This window comes from Colias croceus, chromosome 17 (genome assembly GCF_905220415.1).
Source record: "Colias croceus chromosome 17, ilColCroc2.1".
Classification (NCBI taxonomy): domain Eukaryota; kingdom Metazoa; phylum Arthropoda; class Insecta; order Lepidoptera; family Pieridae; genus Colias; species Colias croceus.
The window spans coordinates 9,409,718-9,435,486 of NC_059553.1; the positions used below are offsets into that span (position 1 = coordinate 9,409,718).

At 40.0% G+C, this 25,769-nt stretch overlaps 2 protein-coding genes across 3 annotated transcripts in view; both read left to right on the top strand.

The window, feature by feature from the left end:
* The window catches only part of LOC123699358 (zwei Ig domain protein zig-8-like), a 176,094-nt gene that overhangs the window by 82,850 nt on the left and 67,475 nt on the right, over positions 1–25,769 (top strand). The window lies entirely within an intron of this gene.
* On the top strand, positions 350–9,649 carry LOC123699325 (craniofacial development protein 2-like). Its single transcript, XM_045646253.1, has 2 exons — positions 350–417; positions 8,908–9,649. Exons 1-2 carry the CDS (start codon positions 350–352, stop codon positions 9,647–9,649), a joined length of 810 nt encoding a protein of 269 aa, XP_045502209.1.

Genomic DNA, 25,769 nt, shown 5'->3' on the forward strand with positions numbered 1-25,769 from the left:
GGCGCGTTCGCAGGCGCGTTCGCAGGCGCGTTCGCAGGCGCGTTCGCAGGCGCGTTCGCAGGCGCGTTCGCAGGCGCGTTCGCAGGCGCGTTCGCAGGCGCGTTCGCAAGCGCGTACGCAAATGCCTACGCAAATGCCTTCGCAAATGCCCTTGCAAATGCCCTCGCAAATGCCCTCGCAAATGCCTTCGCAAATGCCCTCGCAAATGCCTTCGCAAATGCCTTCGCAAATGCCTTCGCAAATGCCTTCGCAAATGCCTTCACAAATGCCTTCGCAAATGCCTTCACAAATGCCTTCGCAAATGCCTTCGCAAATGCCTTCGCAAATGCCTTCGCAAATGCCTTCGCAAATGCCGGCGGCGCAGCCGCCGGCCGTGCCACCGGCATTTGAGGTTCGAAGACCTGGATATGACTTTGGGTACATACAGTTGCTAGTTACATATTATTTTTTTATTGTTGCCCCACCTTGAGCCCATGGCTAGCTACGCCCATGACTGTAAACTGTAAAGCAAAAAACCGGCCAAGTGCGAGTCGGACTCGCGCTCCGAACCTATTTTTTATATTGTTGTAACTTTGAAAAATATATGTTTCTAGCAATTTTTTATTTATCTGTGTTATAAGCATCAGTCATTTCATAGATTGTCAGCATCAAGGGACCGAAGACTTGAGTATTCGATATAAATTTCAGCTTGATACCAAAAACAAAAACATGACAGGATCAATATATTATGAAACCTTAGATCATTAAGTAATGAAATAGCATTTCAAATTCACGACAAATCTAATGAAAATATTTCAGTAGCCTATTTTTTGTCATTTTTGAAGCCTAATTTTTTTTGGTAATACATCCGTAGGAAACTTATAGCATCTAAGGTTAGACAACCAATCAGAGCCACGCTTGAGGCGTGGCACGAAAATTCGCGATGCACGTGAGTCTGACGTTGCAGCAAAATATAAATAATACTTGATATTTTAATATTTTGGTCGGAACCGGGAGAACCGGGTTTCAAGCTATTCAGACCGGGTAAACCCGGGTTTTTCGGAACCGGGTAAACCCGGGTGCATGCCCTAACCGACACAGACACAGACGCTGACACAGACACAGACACTGACACAGAAACAGACTCAGACACAGACACAGACACAGACACAGACACAGACACAGACACAGACACAGACACAGACGCTGACACAGACACAGACACAGACAGACACAGACACAGACACCAACACAGACACAGACACAGACACAGACACAGAAACAGACACAGACACAGACACCGACACAGACACAGACACCGACACAGACACAGACACACAGACACAGAATCAGACACAGACACAGACACAGACTCAGACACAGACACAGACACAGACACAGACACAGACTCAGACACAGACACAGACACCGACACAGACACTGACACCGACACAGATTCAGACACAGACACGGACACAGACACAGACACAGACACAGACACCGACACAGACACAGACACCGACACAGACACAGACACAGACACAGAATCAGACACAGACACAGACACAGACTCAGACACAGACACAGACACAGACACAGACACAGACACAGACTCAGACACAGACACAGACACCGACACAGACACTGACACCGACACAGATTCAGACACAGACACGGACACAGACACAGATACAGACACCGACACAGACACAGACACAGACTCAGACACAGACACAGACACAGACAATGACACCGACACAGACACTGACACAGAAATAGACTCAGACACTGACACAGACTCAGACACAGACACCGACACAGACACAGACACCGACACAGACACAGACACCGACACAGACACAGACACAGAATCAGACACAGACACAGACACAGACTCAGACACAGACACAGACACAGACACCGACACAGACACAGACACAGGCTCAGACACAGACACAGACACCGACACAGACACTGACACCGACACAGATTCAGACACAGACACGGACACAGACACAGATACAGACACCGACACAGACACAGACTCAGACACAGACACAGACACAGACAATGACACCGACACAGACACTGACACAGAAATAGACTCAGACACTGACACAGACTCAGACACAGACACCGACACAGACACAGACACCGACACAGACACAGACACCGACACAGACACAGACACAGAATCAGACACAGACACAGACACAGACTCAGACACAGACACAGACACAGACACCGACACAGACACAGACACAGACTCAGACACAGACACAGACACTGACGCCGACACAGACACAGACACAAACACAGACACAGACACAGACACAGACACAGACAGACACCGACACAGACACAGACACAGACACAGACACAGACACAAACACAGACACAGACACAGACAGATACCGACACCGACACAGACACCAACACAGACACAGACACAGACTCAGACACAGACACCGACACCGACACCGACACCGACACAGACACAGACACAGACACAGACACCGACACAGACACCGACTCAGACACAGACACAGACACAGGCACAGACACAGACACAGACACAGAGACAGACACCGACACAGACACCGACACAGACTCAGACACAGACACCGACACAGACACAGACACAGAACCAGACACAGACGCAGACACCGACACAGACACAGACACAGGCACAGACACAGACACCGACACAGACACAGACACCGACACCGACACAGACACCGACACAGACACCGACACAGACACAGACACAGACACAGTCACAGACACCAACACCGACACCGACACAGACACAGAACCGACACCGACACAGACACCGACACAGACACCGACACAGAGACAGACACAGACACCGACACCGACACAGACACAGACACTGACACAGACACAGACACAGACACTGACACTGACACAGACACAGACACAGACACCGACACAGACATCGACACAGACACCGACACAGACACCGACACAGACACCGACACAGACACAGACACCGACACAGACACCGACACAGACACCGACACAGACACAGACACAGACACAGTCACAGACACCGACACCAACACCGACACCGACACCGACACCGACACAGACACAGAACCGACACCGACACAGACACCGACACAGACACCGACACAGACACCGACACAGACACAGACACCGACACCGACACAGACACAGACACCGACACCGACACAGACACCGACACCGACACAGACACAGACACAGACACCGACACAGACACAGACACCGACACAGACACAGACACAGATACAGACACAGACACAGACACCGACACAGACACAGATACAGACACAGACACTGACACCGACACAGACACAGACGCTGACACAGACACAGACACAGACACAGACACAGACACAGACACAGACACCGACACCGACACAGACACAGACACCAACACAGACACAGACACAGACTCAGACACAGACACAGACACAGACACAGACACCGACACAGACACAGACACAGACACAGACACAGACACTGACACCGACACAGACACAGATACAGACACCGACACATACACTGACACAGACACAGATATAGACACCGACACAGACACAGACACAGACACAGACACAGACACCGACACCGACACAGACACAGACACCAACACAGACACAGACACTGACGCCGACACAGACACAGACTCTGACACAGACACTGACACTGACACAGACACAGATATAGACACCGACACAGACACAGACACAGACACAGACTCAGACACAGACACCAACACCGACACCGACTTTGACACAGACACAGACAGACACAGACGCTGACACAGACACAGTCACAGACTTAGACACAGACACAGACACTGACACCGACACAGACACAGACACAAAATCAGACACAGACACCGACACAGACACAGACACCGACACAGACTCAGACACAGACTCAGACACAGACACTGACGCCGACACAGACACAGACACAGACACAGACTCAGACACAGACACAGACTCAGACACAGACACAGACACCGACACAGACACAGATATAGACACAGACACAGACACAGACACAGACACAGACACAGACACAGACACAGTCACAGACACCGACACAGACACCGACACCGACACAGACACAAACACCGACACAGACACAGATACAGACACAGACACAGACACAGACAGACTCAGACACAGACACAAACACCGACACAGACACAGACACAGACACAGACACAGACACAGACACAGACACAGACTCAGACACAGACACAGACACAGACAATGACACCGACACAGACACTGACACAGAAATAGACTCAGACACTGACACAGACTCAGACACAGACACCGACACAGACACAGACACCGACACAGACACAGACACCGACACAGACACAGACACAGAATCAGACACAGACACAGACACAGACTCAGACACAGACACAGACACAGACACCGACACAGACACAGACACAGACTCAGACACAGACACAGACACTGACGCCGACACAGACACAGACACAAACACAGACACAGACACAGACACAGACAGACACCGACACAGACACAGACACAGACACAGACACAAACACAGACACAGACACAGACAGATACCGACACCGACACAGACACCAACACAGACACAGACACAGACTCAGACACAGACACCGACACCGACACCGACACCGACACAGACACAGACACAGACACAGACACCGACACAGACACCGACTCAGACACAGACACAGACACAGGCACAGACACAGACACAGACACAGAGACAGACACCGACACAGACACCGACACAGACTCAGACACAGACACCGACACAGACACAGACACAGAACCAGACACAGACGCAGACACCGACACAGACACAGACACAGGCACAGACACAGACACCGACACAGACACTGACACAGACACAGATATAGACACCGACACAGACACAGACACAGACACAGACACAGACACCGACACCGACACAGACACAGACACCAACACAGACACAGACACTGACGCCGACACAGACACAGACTCTGACACAGACACTGACACTGACACAGACACAGATATAGACACCGACACAGACACAGACACAGACACAGACTCAGACACAGACACCAACACCGACACCGACTTTGACACAGACACAGACAGACACAGACGCTGACACAGACACAGTCACAGACTTAGACACAGACACAGACACTGACACCGACACAGACACAGACACAAAATCAGACACAGACACCGACACAGACACAGACACCGACACAGACTCAGACACAGACTCAGACACAGACACAGACACTGACGCCGACACAGACACAGACACAGACACAGACTCAGACACAGACACAGACACCGACACAGACACAGATATAGACACAGACACAGACACAGACACAGACACAGACACAGACACAGACACAGACACAGACACAGTCACAGACACCGACACAGACACCGACACCGACACAGACACAAACACCGACACAGACACAGATACAGACACAGACACAGACACAGACAGACTCAGACACAGACACAAACACCGACACAGACACAGACACAGACACAGACACAGACACAGACAGACACCGACACCGACACAGACACAGACACCAACACAGACACAGACACAGACTCAGACACAGTCACAGACACCGACACCGACACAGACACCGACACCGACACAGACTCAGACACAGACACAGACACTGACGCCGACACAGACACAGACACAGACACAGACTCAGACACAGACACAGACACCGACACAGACACAGATATAGACACAGACACAGACACAGACTCAGACACAGACACAGACACCGACACCGACACAGACACAGACACAGACACAGACAGACACAGACGCTGACACAGACACAGACACAGACGCTGACACAGACACAGACACAGACAGACACCGACACAGACACAGACACAGACAAAGACACAACACAGACACAGACACAGACAGACACCGACACCGACACAGACACCAACACAGACACAGACACAGACTCAGACACGGACACAGACACCGACACCGACACCGACACCGACACAGACACAGACACAGACACAGACACCGACACAGACACCGACACAGACTCAGACACAGACACAGACACAGGCACAGACACAGACACAGACACAGACACAGAGACAGACACCGACACAGACACCGACACAGACTCAGACACAGACACCGACACAGACACCGACACAGACACAGACACAGAACCAGACACAGACGCAGACACCGACACAGACACAGACACAGGCACAGACACAGACACCGACACAGACACAGACACAGACACCGACACAGACACCGACACAGACACCGACACAGACACAGACACAGACACAGTCACAGACACCAACACCGACACCGACACAGACACAGAACCGACACCGACACAGACACCGACACAGACACCGACACAGAGACAGACACAGACACCGACACCGACACAGACACAGACACTGACACAGACACAGACACAGACACTGACACTGACACAGACACAGACACAGACACCGACACAGACACCGACACAGACACCGACACAGACACCGACACAGACACCGACACAGACACAGACACCGACACAGACACCGACACAGACACAGACACAGACACAGTCACAGACACCGACACCAACACCGACACCGACACCGACACCGACACAGACACAGAACCGACACCGACACAGACACCGACACAGACACCGACACAGACACAGACACCGACACCGACACAGACACAGACACCGACACCGACACAGACACCGACACCGACACAGACACAGACACAGACACCGACACAGACACAGACACCGACACAGACACAGATACAGACACAGACACAGACACCGACACAGACACAGACACAGATACAGACACAGACACTGACACCGACACAGACACAGACGCTGACACAGACACAGACACAGACACAGACACCGACACAGACACAGACACCAACACAGACACAGACACAGACACAGACTCAGACACAGACACCGACACAGACACAGACACAGACACAGACACCGGCACAGACACAGACACAGACACAGACGCTGACACAGACACAGACACAGACTCAGACACAGACTCAGACACAGACACAGACACAGACACCGACACAGTACACTATTATATTTTTATCTATTATATATTTTTATCTAATAAAAACACTATCTGGGGGCACGGCAGTGCCCCCGCCAAGACGAGCCAAGCGAACAAGCACGGGCACTACCTACCTACCTTTTCTCGAAGCGCTTCGACGTTTTTTTGAACCCTCATAACTTGGGTTTGGATTATGATAGATCAACAAAATTTTCGGGATATATTGTCAATAGCGGACTTATTGAACATATTAAGTTTTAATTACATTAGCTTCTATACTTCAGATTTTATTTATATCTAAAAAACGCTAATTTCGTCACTGACTCACTGATGATCATCAAAATTCTTAAGGTATTTCCTAAATCCTAATGTCCTAGAAAGCTGAAATTTTGTATGTAAGCTAGTATTAGCACACAAACAACAAAAAAATTATAAAACTTGTAACTTTCATCCCCCAACCCCTTAAACTAGGGGATGGGAGTTTGTATGAGACCTTTAATTTTAAATTAAATTTTGATGACGCTAGAGGTCTAATCTAATAATCTAAAACTTGGTTCCCCTAGATATATATATGTATAGGTACTCCTTGTTAAAAAAAAATTAAAACTTTAATCGACATACTTATAAAATTTTGTTACAAACAACTTACAAAAAGAAATGAAATCCCACCAAAAACATTTTCATGTAAAATGTTGCCAAGACGAGCCCATATGACTCGCACTGTCAAAAAGTTATCAGATCTCATGTAGAGCGAAGCTTCTAACACTACACGCCCTAACTCTACAAGGCCTAACTTCACAAACTCTACACCTTAGTCAAAATATGTGGCTTGGCCGTTCGTTACTACAAGAACTATTGTATAACACAAAAGTAATGCACAGTGAATTAATTTTTCACCTTACGCCGATGTGAATGTAGCGAAATGGCCAAGCCACATATTTTGACTAAGGTGTAGAGTTTGTGAAGTTAGGCCTTGTAGAGTTAGGGCGTGTAGTGTTAGAAGCTTCGCTCTACATGAGATCTGATAACTTTTTGACAGTGCGAGTCATATGGGCTCGTCTTGGCAACATTTTACATGAAAATGTTTTTGGTGGGATTTGTATTTCAAATAATTGAAACGTTATGGATTTTGTTCAAGCGTAGAGTGAACAGGTACCTTCTAGGGAAGCGCGTTCCATCTTTGACCACATCTCAGCTTAACATCAGGCGAGATTGTGGTCAAGCGCTTCCCTATTACCAATAAAAAAAAACTCAAATGCTTCCTATGTCAAAAATTTTAAATGACTGTCGAAAGAAATAATATTAAGACTAAGTATACAAAACCTTTTTGATTTGTATCTAGGTCAACGCGGTGTTTCGCCCAAAAATGCTTTTAATTAAAATAGATTCATTTCAAACGCGGTTTTTAATTTTTTTTATAATATCTGTGGTAACTTTTCGCTGTGAAGAAATTAATGACTTCAATATTTTTCAAAGTTTCAAATTGTAAAGCACCATTTTCATGTTTAAAATGGATGTAATTGCTCAAGATCGATATAAAAATTAAATGTTAATTTATTTTAAAATAATTCTAGTTGTAAATAGATTTTTACATTGCATAATATTATGAATGGAATTGGAATGTCCGCTCCTTATTTCGCCCCGGGGCCATTTACCAAGTAAATAGTGAGCTGCGTAGATACAATGTAAAAGTAGCCGCACTCCAAGAAGTAAGATGGCCGGGCAAAGGGGAGTGTAATATTGACGATAAAGCGATTTTGTTTTATAGCGGTAATGACACGGGACACCATACACACGGTACTGGATTCATAGTCGCCAAAGATTTCTTACACAATGTCCTTCGCTACGACGCCGTATCTGACAGAATATCAGTACTTCGTATTAGAGGTCAATTTGCCAACATCTCCTTAGTAAATGTATATGCTCCTACAGAATTAGCGGTAGACGAAACTAAGGATCAGTTCTACGAACAGCTCGAACTGATATATGACCAATTACCGAGCTACGACATTAAAATAGTACTGGGGGATTTTAACGCCAAAATTGGAAGGGAGGATATATATGTCCCAACAATCGGAACACATAGTAAACATACACACTCTAACGACAACGGGCTAAGACTAATAAGTTTTGCCTCAGCCAAAGCCATGGTAGTCAAAAGTACTATGTTTCCGCACAAGGATATCTATAAGGGAACTTGGCGATCCCCGGATGGATACACCATCAATCAGATTGATCACGTAGCGATCGACGAGCGTCACAAAAGAACTATTGAGGATGTAAGAACTTTCCGCGGGGCAGACTGTGACAGTGATCACTACTTGCTGGGAATAAAACTCAAATTTAGAATCAAATCAGTAAAAAAACATTCACAAACTGCAGAGGACAGAATTGATATAGATAACCTAAAATCACAAAATATGAAAGAAACATTTCAATTAGAACTGAGCAATAGATTCAAAGATTTGGATATTAATGACCCTATTGACACAGTATGGGAAAATATATAGAACACGGTAAAAGAAATTGGTTTTAAAGTATTAGGGAAGGTCAAAAAGAGAAAGCGGAGGAAGTGGTGGAACCAAGAGTGTGAAGATAAAATGCAAGAAAAACGTCACTATAAGGTCCTGGCGGAGCAAGATAGGCAATGGATTGGAAAATACTCAGAATGCGGGTTACAGCTAAAGAAAGCTATCAGAAGAGCCAAAAGACAGCACTTTGATGACCTCATACAAAACATGGAGTCTTTTATACGAGCCGGTGAATCAAGGAAATTCTACAAAGAAGTTAAAGCCACAAAAAAAGGATACCAACCCACAACCCAAGTGCTGGAGGACGAAAATGGTGACCTCATCACTGATAAAGACGACATCAAGATAGCTTGGCGAGAGTATTTCCAGAACCTACTTAATTGCCCACCCCCTCAAGTTGAAATTACCAGGGTGACCGAAGACAACAAGGAAGACATACCCACTCCCACATTTGAAGAAGTGCACAAAGCAATCATGCGGCTCAAAAATAACAAAGCACCAGGTATTGACGGCGTGCCTTCCGAAATATGGAAGCAAGGTGGGGCGGTGATTCAATCCAAGTTGTACGAAGTCCTTAGAAGAATATGGGAGGAACATATACAGCCAAAAGATTGGAATACAGGGATCATCTGCCCAGTGCATAAAAAAGGTAGCAAGAGGAAATGTAGCAACTACCGCGGAATTGCTCTGTTGCCAACAGCATATAAAATCCTGTCGTACATATTGCTGGATAGACTGGAACCCTACGCGGAAAAAATCCTCAGTGATTATCAGTGTGGGTTTCGTCGAAACCGAAGTACGATCGACCAGATTTTCCTGCTCAAACAGATCATGGAAAAGAGGTGGGAATACGCTCTGAGCATGCACGCGCTATTTGTGGATTTCGAGAAGGCTTACGACAGTATTGATAGGGGCGCCCTGTTTGCAATTTTAAAGGAACTTGGAATTCCAGCCAAACTGGTGGACTTAATTAAAACAGCTATTGGAGACAGTAACATGCGAGTGAGGGTGGGCAAAGAACAAACAGAAGAGTTTGCGGTGTTCACCGGATTAAAACAAGGCGATTCTCTGTCGCCTGTGCTATTCAATTTGGTACTGGAATATATCCTGCGGAAAATGCTTGCATTGGACTGCGGAGTGTTACTAAATGGAAAGCATTTGGTGATTGGATATGCTGACGACCTCGCATTGCTTGGTGAAAACCGTGACGAAGTGGGTAAAGCCGCTGAGACCTTAAAACAAGAAGCTGAAAAGGTCGGACTAAAAATAAACGGAAAAAAAACGGAATATCTCCATATGAAGCGCTATAGGGACACACGAACTCAACGCCAAAACCTACAGGTTGGAGATACGACGTACACGGGAGTAGCTAGCTTCAGATATCTGGGTTGCACGATAACGGATGCACACACTAGAGAGGAAGAAATTAAAATCCGCATACAAAATACCCTCAAGTGTGGTGCAGCCTTGCATAAAGTCCTCGTGTCCAGGCTTCTAAGTAAAAAAACCAAACTGCGGATATACAAAACGGTTATAAGACCAATACTTACCTATGGTTGTGAAGCCTGGACCCTAACCCAGAACGAAGAGCGTAACCTTTTAGTCACAGAACGAAAGCTTCTTAGGAAGATCTTTGGTCCTATCAGACAAGAGGATGGAAGTTGGAGAATCCGGAAGAATGCCGAATTAGAAAAACTCATGGCCGAGCCAAATATACTTGGGGAAATAAAAGCGCATCGCCTGCGTTGGCTTGGTCATGTAGAGCGAATGGGTGAGGAGCGAGGTCTGAAGAGAGCATACTTGGGCCGTCCCTCGGGCCGTCGGCCGGTGGGTCGACCCAAGTATCGCTGGCGCGATCAAGTGGAGAGGGACCTGAGTGCGATTCAAGCCAGTGAAAACTGGCAAGTGACCGCTCAGAACCGGGGAAGGTGGAGAGTTCTCGTCTCGGAGGCCAAGACCCACTTCGGGGTTTCAGCGCCACAGGAGTAAGTAGAGTAAGTAAGTAATATTATGAATGAATTAATGAAAACTCTTTATTCTACACCATATAGGACAATTATTTAAAACAATATGGTTGTAAATAATATACCTAACATTACGTTGTTTACACAATTATAACAAACTTGAATTTCAATGTTAGTTTGTCTGTCTGTTTTTCAATTAATGTTCAAAACTTCTATACCAATTCCGACAGGATTTCACATCCTTGCCTACGTATCTTCCAAATTAATATTACCTATTGAAGTTTAAATCAACATATATTTCCATCATGTTATTTCAAACTACCCGAGATTTTGAATAATTCACAACCAGGAATAATTTATTTATAACAAATAAAATAAAACAGTCCAAGCAATTGTTTCTCAAAGCATGTACTAGAAACTATTGCGATTCTCAAAGAAAAACTATCCCTTTTATAAAAACAAGAGCGATCTCACGATTAGGGCGAGTGTTCACAGACGGCGATTACGTGAACGATAGCAATCTTGTTAATTGCAATCGATGAGAACTCCGCCTAACGTTAAGAAAATGAGCCACTTAGATTAATTTATATCCGTGCAATATGATTAAAATTGTTGCCGCAATCATTCTTAAGAAGCTCCATTAGAATGTTTTATAGTAGTAATCCTAAGTCTAGGTTCATAGCCGTCCGTCTGAGGAATAAAATTGCAGTCTTATTGGTTATCTGTTCTAACTTAAATTAAATCAATTAGTGGAATGAATACATATCTCCCATGTACCAGGAAAAATATAGGATTTCTCAGATAATAGTGCCCCAAAAGGTACAGTAATAATTAATTTTCCATTGACTTTCAAACCAGTACACACATTCATTAATTAATAAATTACGCGTGTTTTAATGTTAACTACTTTATCAACTAGTACCATTAGTAAGTAAACATAATATACTAGCTCAAACTTATTTACTGGCCGTTAAGTAATAATTTTACTAATTTTTGGGACAGTTTTTAAGGTCTTCTTTCCGATGTTCCTTCTTTTACATTACCAAACACAACAAAAACAATTATTTATTGCATATTATAATTCTTTTTTTTTACCTAATTATTCGATACAAGAGCACTCACGTTTGATTTATTGAGACAACACAAATTAAATTAAGCGCACACCCACTAAAAGGAAATATCACAATTTTAATTTCGCCAAGCGCCGACAACAATTTTATAATTTAGTGTCCCAGACGTCCAACCCTGTTTAATATTCCTCTAAAAATTCCTCCATTCTTTCAAACGAAAATGGAGATAATTTGATGAACGCTCGAGATATAATGGAGTTTCCATCGGTTATTTTTGACTTCAGTACTACAGTACTTCTGGTGGGAAAGTTGAGAAATGCTGTTGCAAATATACTTGACAAAAGTGAGAGAGTGTACTTATTCGGAAATTTCTTCTGGTATTTTAGAAGTTTGGATTTTGCTCTAATAACATTAATCGTTTTGGTCAGTATCTATACTTAATGTTGAGTAGTGCCTTTCCCCCAAGGTTGCCCAAAATAATAAAGCCTTTCCTTCAATGAATTTATTGCTCTTCACAATATATAAGTGTTATTTATGCTAGCCGTTATGCACTACTGACTTTTTATTCTAATAAATCTAAAAAGCGTCGGGGAAACAATGTGGACGCACACATATACAAAAAGCTCGATCAGCGAATTGTACATGTGTGTCCCTACATTATTCCCCCCCTTTTTCAAAAAAAAAATTATACACTCCAAAAAATACAAAGACAAACACAGAAATTACCATAAAATACAAATGAGATAACAATGCAATACTGAATACACATATGAATTCGTAATATTTCTTAAATTTATATCAATAAAAGATATAGGTAACATCTAAACGGCTTAGCCTAATTAAAATTGATCGGAATACACTTACTATTCACTACACGAATTTATCCATATGTTACAATTAATACAAGTTTAATAAAAATGCTAAATGAGTGACGATATTATTACCTATGTAATCCGATATAACTTACTAAGTAAATAGGTACTAATTATTACAAAAACAGGAAATACTAAATAAGCATCTTCAATGCGTAAAAACAAAACTATCGTATTACTTTATTCTTTCGCAATTGTTACACAAAAATGTAAAATATGCACAATATAATGTTAATCATATTTATGTAAAACATAAAATGAAATGATTAAACAATAATATGAAACAATAAAAACTTTTACTTCAAAACGTTGTATAGTGAACAATTAATATAAAAATTTGTATAAGACGCAATATTACATGTAAACAAATATAAACTTACATTCTAACAAAAATGTATATAACACACAAGTATAATAAATTGAATTACATACAATACAGATAATACTTCGAATTAAAGACAATAGCTAAATACTGTGTGAAAGTACTATCCCACCAAAAACATTTTCATGTAAAATGTTGCCAAGACGAGCCCATATGACTCGCACTGTCAAAAAGTTATCAGATCTCATGTAGAGCCAAGCTTCTAACACTACACGCCCTAACTCTACAAGGCCTAACTTCACAAACTCTACACCTTAGTCAAAATATGTGGCTTGGCCATTTCGCTACATTCACATCGGCGCAAGGTGAAAAATTAATTAATTCACTGTTCATACAATAGTTCTTGTAGTAACGAACGGCCAAGCCACATATTTTGACTAAGGAATAGAGTTTGTGAAGTTAGGCCTTGTAGAGTTAGGGCGTGTAGTGTTAGAAGCTTGGCTCTACATGAGATCTGATAACTTTTTGACAGTGCGAGTCATATGGGCTCGTCTTGGCAACATTTTACATGAAAATGTTTTTGGTGGGATTTCATTTCTTTTTGTAAGTTGTTTGTAACAAAATTTTATAAGTCGATTAAATTTTTATTTTTTTTTAACAAGGAGTACCTATGCATATATATATCTAGGGGAACCAAGTTTTAGATAATTAGATTAGACCTCTAGCGTCATCAAAATTTAATTTAAAATTACAGGTCTCATACAAACTCCCATCCCCTAGTTTAAGGGGTTGGGGGATGAAAGTTACAAGTTTTATAATTTTTTTGTTGTTTGTGTGCTAATACTAGCTTACATACAAAATTTCAGCTTTCTAGGACATTAGGAAATACCTTAAGAATTTTGATGATCATCAGTGAGTCAGTGACGAAATTAGCGTTTTTTAGATATAAATAAAATCTGAAGTATAAAAGCTAATGTAATTAAAACTTAATATTTTCAATAAGTCCGCTATTGGCAATATATCCCGAAAATTTTGTTGATCTAGCATAATCCAAACCCAAGTTATGAGGGTTCAAAAAAACGTCGAAGCGCTTCGAGAAAAGGTAGGTAGTGCCCGTGCGCTTCGCTTGTTCGCTTGGCTCGTCTTGGCGGGGGCACTACCGTGCCCCCAGATATCGCAAATCGCACGGGTCCTCGGATTACGCGACCGCTCCTAGTTACGCTTATGGGTGGCGCATGCTCAACCGACTTCGATAAAGATGTGTTATGTGGAACAATATTGTTCTCAACTGTAACATCATCTTTTAATATAAAGGCTGGCTTTAACCTGTCAATGGAAACGCGTGCGACTCTATCCGGAAATTGTATTTTAAAAACTTTAGAACTACGTTCTAACACTTGATAAGGACCATCATAAGGCGGTTTTAGAGACCTGTGTACTGCGTCATCTCTAACAAAAACGTGACTACAACTTTGTAAATCGGAATAAACGAATATTTTCTTTGCGTTCGTCTTATCTCTCGTCGGACGATACTGAGATATAGTTTCACGGATTTTCTCTACCAAACTATAAGGATCGTTTACATCACAGTCATTTGTAGAATTATCGTAGAACTCGCCAGGCAAACGTAAAGTTTTACCGAAGGCCAATTCTGCGGCACTAACATTACTATCAGTTCGTATTGCTGCTCTCAACCCTAACATAACAGTGGGTAATTCGTCTAACCACGTTTTTTTACTACTAAGCAGTCTCGCCATAAGGGCTGCCTTCAACGATCTATGCCACCTTTCCACCGCGCCATTACTTTGTGGGTGGTAAGGTGTAGTACGAATTTTATTAATGCCCAAAAATGACATTAACTTTAAAAATAGATTCGACTCAAACTGACGTCCTTGATCGCTAGTTATACGGACGGGACAACCATACCTAACTATCCATCCTTCATAAATATGCTTAGCAACGACGTCTGCAGTAATTTCTTTAACGGGAAATGCTTCAGGCCAACGCGTACATCTATCTATAATTGTTAATAAATATCTAAATCCCTGTGGAGATGTCGGCAATGGACCAACTAAATCCACATGGATATGCTCGAATCGCGAAACTTCCGGGAATTTTCCTATATCCGAAACAACGTGACGCGAAATCTTCGACCTTTGACATGATACACACGCTTTGGTCCATTTCCCTATATCTTTATTCATACTAGGCCAAAAAAATTGTTTAGTGACCATCTTACGAGTCGTACGTATACCGGGATGACTTAAATTGTGAACACTATCGAAAGCAATTTTTCTAAAATACTCTGTTAAATAAGGTCTAATAATATTATTTGAAACTTCGCAATATACTCCTTTTTTACAAGTCGGTAAATACATTTTCTTAAACTTTACATTATTATCGCTATGACCACTACGTGTCATATTAATCAAGTACTCGTCTTTCGCTTGCGAGTCAGCAAGTTCGTTGAAGTCGAGTACAGTCGGGCAAACAATTGTTTCTACGCGCGATAAAGTATCGGCTACAATATTATCTTTACCGCTAATATGCTGTATGTCGACCGTAAATTCACTTATAAAAAGTAATTGTCGCGTCCTTCTAGGCGTTTCTTTACTGTCATTACCTATTTTAGAAAATGCATGACATAATGGCTTATGATCTGTATATATTGTTAAAGGACGGCCTTCAAACAATTTCCTAAAATATTTAATAGCTTGAAAAATCGCTAGTAATTCCCTATCATAAGTAGAATACTTTTGCTCGGTAGGCGAAAATTTTTTGGAAAAATATCCTAGGGGTATCCACTTACCTTTTACTCGCTGTTGCAATACCGCACCCATACAGGTATTGGAAGCGTCGGTCATCAAGGCTAAGGGAACATCTAAAAGGGGATGTGACAATGTGACGGCATTTTGTAGTCCTATCTTACATTGCACAAAAGCATTATCACTAACATTGTTCCAAATAATTTTCGATTTATCATTTTTCTTAGAATTTACTAAATATTTATTGAGTTCGCATTGATGTGACGCTAAATGAGGTAAATGTGGTCTATAAAAATTGATCATTCCTAAAAATCGTCTTAAATCCGATACTGTGACGGGTTTAGGAAAATTAACTATGGCCTCGACCTTATCTTTGAGTGGTTTAATTCCATCTACACTCACTTCGTGACCTAAGAATTCTATACGCGACTGTCCGAAGCTACACTTGCTTAAGTTTATAGATATGCCGTATGTATTGAAACGTTCGAATACTAACTTCAAATGTTCTTGATGTAAAGTCTCATTTTCGCTGGCAATTATGACGTCATCTAAGTAACAAAATAAAAAATCGAGACCTTGTAAAACGGTATTGTTCATAAAACGTTGAAACGTTTGTGCGGCGTTCCTTAGGCCAAAACTCATACGGGGAAATTCGAAAAGTCCAAAAGGGGTAATAATAGCAGTTTTTTCTATATCGCATGGGGCAACTTTTATGCAGTGATAGGCTCTATTTATGTCTACTTTTGAATATATTTTTTTATTAGCCAATATAAAAGTAAAGTCGTGTAATCGCGGAACTGGATATCTGTCGGGCTTTGTAATTGCATTGAGCTGTCGATAATCTCCGCACGGCCTTAACTCGCCATTCTTTTTAACTACAACATGAAGCGGGCTAGCCCAAGCACTTTTAGAAGGCCTACAGATACCTAATTCTTGCATAACCCTGAACTCTTCCTTCACCTTTTTGTATCTATCCGGGGGTAACGGTCTAGCTCGAGCATGAATAGGTGGGCCGCTCGTCTCTATATAATGCAAAACGTTATGCGATGTAGTTTCTTTAAACGACATCGGCTTAATACCTAATGTCAGGAAACATACTTAATAAATCGTAATACGGATGACTTTTGCACACAGAATTTAGCGATTGTTGCGTACACGAAACTACGGAGGCTAATACATGTAAATCGGTAACTTGATCTATTAACTTTTTTCGATACAAATCAACTAATAATTTATGATGTGTTAAAAAATCAGCTCCCAATATTGGCTTTTTGACATCTGCTAAAATAAAATCCCAACGGTACGGTCTTCTTAAATTAAGATTTAAAACAATTGATTCAACGCCATAAGTTGCAATTTCTGTACCGTTAGCAGCGTATAACTTAAGATCGGATCGACATAATTTATTGTATTTAAATGGATTTCTAGGTACGGGTAAAACGGAGACATTGGCACCGGTATCTACTAAAAATTTTAAGTTAGTATTTAAATCTGTTACCATGAGACGGCTGCACGGCGTGATGGTACAGACCTCCGCCGTAGTCTGCACCTGCCTCGCTAGTTTTCCGGCTGGGCGGCTGCTGCGCTGGGGCTGGGGCTCCTCTTCCACGCGCACGGTGGGATGCACTTGTGAGCGCGCTGCCGGTGCTTGAAGTGGTAGCTGCACAACCAGTCAGGTGCGCCGGGACGACGTCGCTTCGAAGATGACCTTGAAGACTCTCGAAAATTGCGTGACGGTGTTCTGGGTCGCCGGTGTACCGCTCGTGATCGTGAGCGCTCGATGTTTGAAAGGCGCACGTTGATTTTCACCAATTCCGCCGCAAGGGTGCCGTAAAAGTTAGATGTAGACATCGCCATGTTAAAATTTAAATTCTTCCAATAAATCTTCGTCTTCAAAATAATTTTATTGTTATAATTTCTTGTTGTTCTTTGTCGGGGGTCACCAATGTTGAATATTATAAAGCTGAAGAGATTGTTTGGACGCGCTAATCTCAGGAACTACTGGTCCGATTTGAACAATTATTTCGGTGTTAGATAATCCATTTATCGAGGAAGGTAATATAATAACGTTGAGACCAACATGAGCGGAACCACGTGGGTGAAACCGCAAAGCGCAGCTAGTAATTAATAGTCTTGGTCAGTGTAATTTTATAGAAGTGACCTCTTCAATACATTGTTATATTATGGTTCAGAAAATCTTATATGAGTAAGGTATAGGAAAATTTTGAAAAAAAACGACTTAGGTATAAAGTTTTCAAAGAGAAAGTATATGGTCTAAAATCAACAGCCACTTTAGTATTGTAGTAAAGCAAGCACTACAGTGAGGGGTGTCTTATTGAGGACAATCTCCAGCTCAGTACATTAGCATCAGATATCTAAATAATTTGTTACATTTTGTGCGATATAAATTAAAAAAAAAAAAAAAAGTTATCTGTGTAGGAAGATGACAGCAGTTATTCTAAGAAAGAAACCTTACTAGAACGATCAATGAAGCTTGTTAAAGACATAAGGAGATTAAAAGAAAAGTTTAAGAAGTTGTAATGTATAAAAATCTAGAAAATAATTGAAATAGATAGTTAACAGAGTAAAGAAAAACCGTTTTGACGTTTACTGCGTTTCATGTCTTTTTGTGTAATCATTTGTCTTGAACAGACTGTCGCGTCCATAAAATAAAAACTACTGGGCCTATCCGAATAAAATTTTTATGGGACCAATTCGACACCATCCCGCATCGAACAAAAAAAGAATCACGTAAATCGGTTCAGAAACCTCGGAGAAATCGGTGTACATACATAAAAAAAAAAAAAACATACCGGCCGAATTGATAACCTCCTCCTTTTTTTGAAGTCGGTTAAAAAAAGAATTATCGAAATCGGTTCAGACGTTCTCGAGTTATGCACTTACCAACACATTTTGCGATTCATTTTTAAATATAAGACTAGTGGTCCGCCCCGGCTTCGCCCGTGGTACCTACATGTTTAAACTATCCTATCTCTCAAGTTGGATCGAACTGCACATGGTGTGCGAATTTTATTATAATCGGTTGAGTGGTTTAGGAGTCCATTGAGGACAAACATTGTGACACGAGATTTATATATATTAAGAAAGAATTTACATAAACTTAATAGACATTACAATGAACTCGCGTTACTCTAATGTTATTGCGTTTACGTTGAATATCATGGTAAATAATGATAATTCCAATTTTAGATAAAGCTTGATGATTCTCTATTTTTTCTTTAAAATTGAAACTCTTACAGTAAATTCTATTTTATTTGGCTTTGCAAAATAAATTAGGGCTCCAAAGTCCAAATACGCATATTAGTGATAAGAATTTAGCGGAGAGTAAATTAAATACATTATCGTACCAACTATAATCGTAAAAATAATAAAATCTGCTCTTTACGTTTACAGCACTTTATTCTCGAAGGTTCTTTGGGCATATCAATATAAAACTTCTCAAGGTCTTCCTCTTAAAATGATTGCAGATAGATTCGATTGTGTGTACTTGCACCATTGTGAGCAAGTACACATATATTAATAAAAATAAAATGACTAATTATAAATGGTAAAATATTCAATAATGATAATATTTAAATTAATGTAAATGTAAACTGTATGAAAACAATGTAACTAACATAGTAATTAAGAAATAATACTCACAAGTGGACCTCTGTTGTTCTATTAATCTATACATATAATAAATCTGTAGAAGGGTCAATTCTGTACATTGAAAATATTGAAAAAATAACTAGCAGGGGGTGTTACTGGATCGATACCAAACCCAAATATGTGATTAAAAAAATTTTTGTCTGTCTGTCTGTCTGTCTGTCTGTATGTGAAGACATCACGTGAAAACTACCGGTTCGATTTCGATGAAACTTGGTATAATTATACCTTATTATCCTGGGCGTAAAATAGGATACTTTTTATCCTGGAAAAATACGTAGAAAAAAAATTAATCTCAATTTTTCAGTTATCCATAGACGTTGTTCTGTAGTAGGTACCGCGAACACACGTTGCGTATTATTATAGGCCTAGCCGTATTTGGGTCCATAGATATTTATAAGATGTCATTGTCCGAGTTACTCAAAATGGAGAAATAAACCATCCACGCAAAGACCGACATCCGCGCGGACGGAGTCGCGGGCGGAAGCTAGTAAATAAATAAATATAATAATAAATATTTAAAGAGTGGCTCACGTTTTAGGTTCATCATACGTCTGCACCTCCATAAATGTTAAACTACTCAACATACTCGTATATCCCATCAAAAAACTTTAAACCACTCTAGCTAATAAAACCTTTACGGATAAAAGAATAACAAAACCATATTTTTAATCCATTAGCGGGATTCAAATTTTAATATTAGCACGTTAAAACCGCGGTAAGAAAATATTTCACAGAAAAAACGTAATTTGACTGCTTTCTTTGCTGTGTTTTAAGTTTCTTTGTTCTGGTTTGTTTTAAAAACAACTTTTTAAGAAGCAATTTGTTTAATTATTTTTGTTTGAAGTTTTATTGATGGCTTGGTTGCGGTGATTCTGAGCCACGTCCTGGTTTATTTTCTCTGGAATAATAATAATTTTTAAGGTTTTGGATTAATAATTACCGTCTATAGTACGGAAGGAGATAAATTATTGCATCCAATAATTAACGCTTATGTGATGTGATGGAGTTTAATTCTCAGGCATATTATGCGAGCATATTATCTGCTATGCATATTATGCAGAGCAGAGAGAGATTGGTCTTCCTCAATCTTGGCAATATAGTTCAGTTACAAGAAAATTAATGAATATTTTTTGGCGTTATGTTTGAGAATTTGATTGCAATTTCGTTTTCACTCATGAGATTGCTAATATACCGGTTATCAACATTTTATATTTATTCGAGAGTAGAGTTTTCATTTGGTAGAACTTTCTTACAAACAAACATTTTGACTTGTTTATACAGAGATAGGTGAAGAATGTAAGAGGCACCTAGAGTTAAGACTATTTCATTTACTCTAGGAATAAGTTCTCAATGATAAGTTTAAGCTATTGCATAGCTTGTATCGCGGGCCTTGAGCGCGGGGACCGAATCGAGAAATTCCATAACGAAAAAACCTCACGCTCCCCACTCCGACGGGCGGAGGTGTGGCTTGAAGGCATAGCATGCCATAGTTTTACCGCGGCAGTCCCCGAGTACCACACGTCGTTTTTTATATGTATGGTTTGGCGTATGCCGTAAATAAATAATTTTTTTTTTCAAACTAAATTCAAACATGATATATAGAAATCTGAACTGGTCCGATATAACCGTTAAATCCCAAAATATATAACATTATTGGGCTGTTAATATTCCGGTTACATCGAGCTCACGCTCAAGGGTTTAGGCAGTAATCCATGTTGGCCAATATCTGGTTCGGGTGTAACATCTCATTGAACATTTTGGTGTAATCTTTGTCAGCACGTACGTTATTGATCTAGATAATGATTTATGAATATAATATTTAAACTAGCTTATTGAACAGAAGATGTCCTGTCTTTGCGCGAAAAAGCTGAGAAGTTAGCTGTTAGGTTAGGTTAGGAATTTGATTATAATGATTCATTTGTTGTATATTAACACATTTAAACTAGCTGACCCCAAAGATATTGTCTGGTCTTCGCGCGAACTGCCTTGTGTGAAGTTGAAATACTTAAGAATTTACCTTTAATTTTTTTTTTTTGAATAATTACTTAAGAATTTTAGTAATTTTTGGAGCAAATCTATTACGTCTTTCTTTCATAAGATCCTTCACCTTCAACTCTTGGTTATGATAGTGGCACTATTATAACCAAGTGGCACTATATTATAATATTATATTCTGTGGCTGGTGCCACTGCGTGCTTCAATGTCTGTAAAAAAAGGTTTAAAATAGTCGACTGAAAAACCAATTTCTAATAATAAACCGATTATTTAATATCACAAGTGAACAATTTATAGTCGGGTTTAATATTTATAACCCAATATCAGAATATGTAAAAAATAATAGAAAATAAAATCAGTTTCAAAAATTTAATATTATGGTATTCATGACAATAACGATAAGATGGTATAATTAATTATAAACCCTTGTAATATAATTTGCTTTTCAATATTCAATTACTGATTAGTAATTAAACCTAGTATTAAATATATTCACAATAAATAAACATGCTTTTACAGTATTCAAAATTAGGTCACCTGTGTACGTCATCATGTCGCTATTCATAGCTTCAGTGAATTTGACGCGAAGAAATAATAATGTGATATTCGATTTTATTTCATATTATAATAACGAGGTCATCTAGATAAAACTAAAACCCTCTTTTATATATAAAATCCTCTATAATTGTAGAAAAGAAATCTTATTTATTTCTATTTTGAGTCTGACTAGGTTAAATTGAGCAGACACAAACGGTTAGGCACAAAAAATACAATTTACCAAATGCTCCGGAAATTTATTGAGAGTTTGTGAATCGAAAAAATGTTGAATTGAGTACGTAAGTTACTAAAGCCAGATTTGTAAACGGTTAACGGTAAAAATACATAATATATTCATATTAAATAGTTATAACTAGCTTTCCGCCCGCGGCTTCGCCTGCTTTTCTTAAAACCTAATAAATTATATACTAAAACCTTCCTCTTGAATCACTCTATCTATTAAAAGAAACCGCATCAAAATCCGTTGTGTAGTTTTAAAGATTTAAGCATACAAAGGGACATAGGGACAGAGAAAGCGACTTTGTTTTATACTATGTAGTGATGATAAGGAGGTAAAGTTGATGAGTATTTATTATAGAACTAAATAGATAATTGAAAAGATGATTCACAAATAAGGCCATATCATTCCAGAATTACACTGATCAATTTCTATTTATTAAAATTACAACCGACGATGTAATTTCGTTCTATTCTCAGCTAACTCAAGCATATTATATTCACCCGCCAAGGGTCCAATCATAGCCAACTGTAAATCATCAATCGACTCACACCAAATTAATCATACAATCGCAAGAACAGATTGTCACATCATTCAAAGCTACAAACAAAGGGTCTATTGGGCAAGGCGTTGGCAAGATTGAATTACAGCGATGTACTTAAGGCAGCCTGTTAAATGCTAATGGTATCGGGTCAGGTGAACGCTTAACTTCGCAAGGGGATAATTGAGACAATGTCCTTTATGTAATCGAGCTCAAAACATGCTCCCTAAGGCAGGTATTGACCCGCTTTCAAGGGTCTGTGCATGTTTCGTTTTTTATTTCTATGTGAGCTGTGAACTTTGAGGAAATAATTTTATTTTATTTTACGCAAAGTTTGAAAGTAATGTAAATAATGATGGCAATGCACATCCATATTAATATTATAAATGCGAAAGTAACTCTGTCTGTCTGTCTGTTACTCAATCACACCTAAACTACTGAAACAATTTGCATGAAATTTGGTATGGAGATATTTTGATACCCGAGAAAGGACATAGGCTACCTCTTATTGCGAAATAAGTACCACGGGCGAAGCCGGGGCTTACCACTAGTTTTTTTATTTTTTTATTTATTTTGGTTTTCCTATATAATTAATGTTATTAAATTTATTTTAATATTTTTAAGAAATTGACGAATTGTAATTGTAATTGTAATTGTAATGGTAATTGTAATTGTAATTGTAATTTTAATTGTAATTGTAATTGTAATCCATTCTGAACGCTGTAATTTCCTTTAATTAGAGGTGCAGAAGATCATGTACTTGTATTAGATGTAACGAATGTAATCTGTATCCTCTGTCGGAAATTCTAAAATAAATAAATAAAATAAATTAAATCACATATTGTATAAGGATCAGAACGACACAGTAACAAAGAAAATGTAAAATTTAATATTATTTGCGATAAGTTTTATGCATTCTCAGAAAAAATAACAAGTAACAGTGAAAACATGATGACAGAAAATAATAAAATTTGAGTAATAGACCGGAAATTAATTTAATTTCCAAGAAGAGAAAAACATATTTAAGGCAATTAAATGCGTACAAACGTTTTGTTTTAATTTATATTTGTATTTTGGGTATCAATAATTTACAATCATATTCTACAAGTATTAAAATTTAAAACACTCAAAGACTTTCCATATGCGTAATATTGTTGTAATGCGACACTAATTTGTACCAGTAAAGATGAAAATATTCTTTGAAAAGGGTACCTAACTATCGAGTAAGTCACAATTATTTATATTCCAACAAATTGCTGGCACTGATACAAGACCCACGGCTATTCATGAAAATCGAGGTTTACGAAATAAATATCGGCGCGATAATCTATTGCCGAAATGCTCTTAGAGCTAAATTCAAAGGATTCTCCGTAGAATTTATGAGTTCCCTTTGAGGTTTAGGTTACAAATAAAAATATTATTGCCTCAATCTTCGGTAGATGAGAAGGGTGGGGAGTCGGCTCGGTTTCGTCTTAAGAATTTTCCTGTTATAGACATTTAAAAGAATTGCGGTGGATCAAAGGTTAAAGGCCGGATTTAAATTAATACAAGTAAATATGGGAGTGATTGTGTTTGCTGACATTTTAATATTTTTTGGTATAGAGTTTGGTATTAGAGATTTATATGGTACTAAGAAAGCTGGTGATATTGAAATACAAGTCGAAAATTGATGGCAGATAGACTATGAAATGCACGCAAAGTAAGAAGGCCAACAATAATAAATTGCTAATGCTACTCACACAAAATCTCTACTTTAAGAAAGAAATCAAAATCCAAATACCAAAAAACATTGAAATCTGTTCAGCACTTCTTGAGTATTAAATGGCATAACTTTTTTTTGCATACTAGAGATATAACATAAAATTCTTGAGTATACTCCACCCTAAAATTCATCAATTGTTTCTACCTTTATAACAGAACACAGCTTCACATAAAGAAGAAGCAAACGATCCAAGATTGAGTCCTCCTGATTAGAATCCTCGTGATTTATTCCTGTTAAAATGCACAAGGTGACACAGAGCAGCCGCGAAGCCAATCTAACTGCTTGTTTGACAATCCATTTTCTGCACGTTGCTGTAGAACTTGTAAATGAGTTTCCCAGTACTATTCCTCAATACACTTTG

Coding starts and splice junctions, on each gene's coding strand:
- LOC123699325 (XM_045646253.1), top strand. CDS start 350: ATGCCGGCGGCGCAGCCGCCGGCCGTGCCACCGGCATTTGAGGTTCGA. Junction 418..8,907: donor AGACCTGGATATGACTTTGG/GTACATACAGTT, acceptor TTTGTTTTATAG/CGGTAATGACACGGGACACC.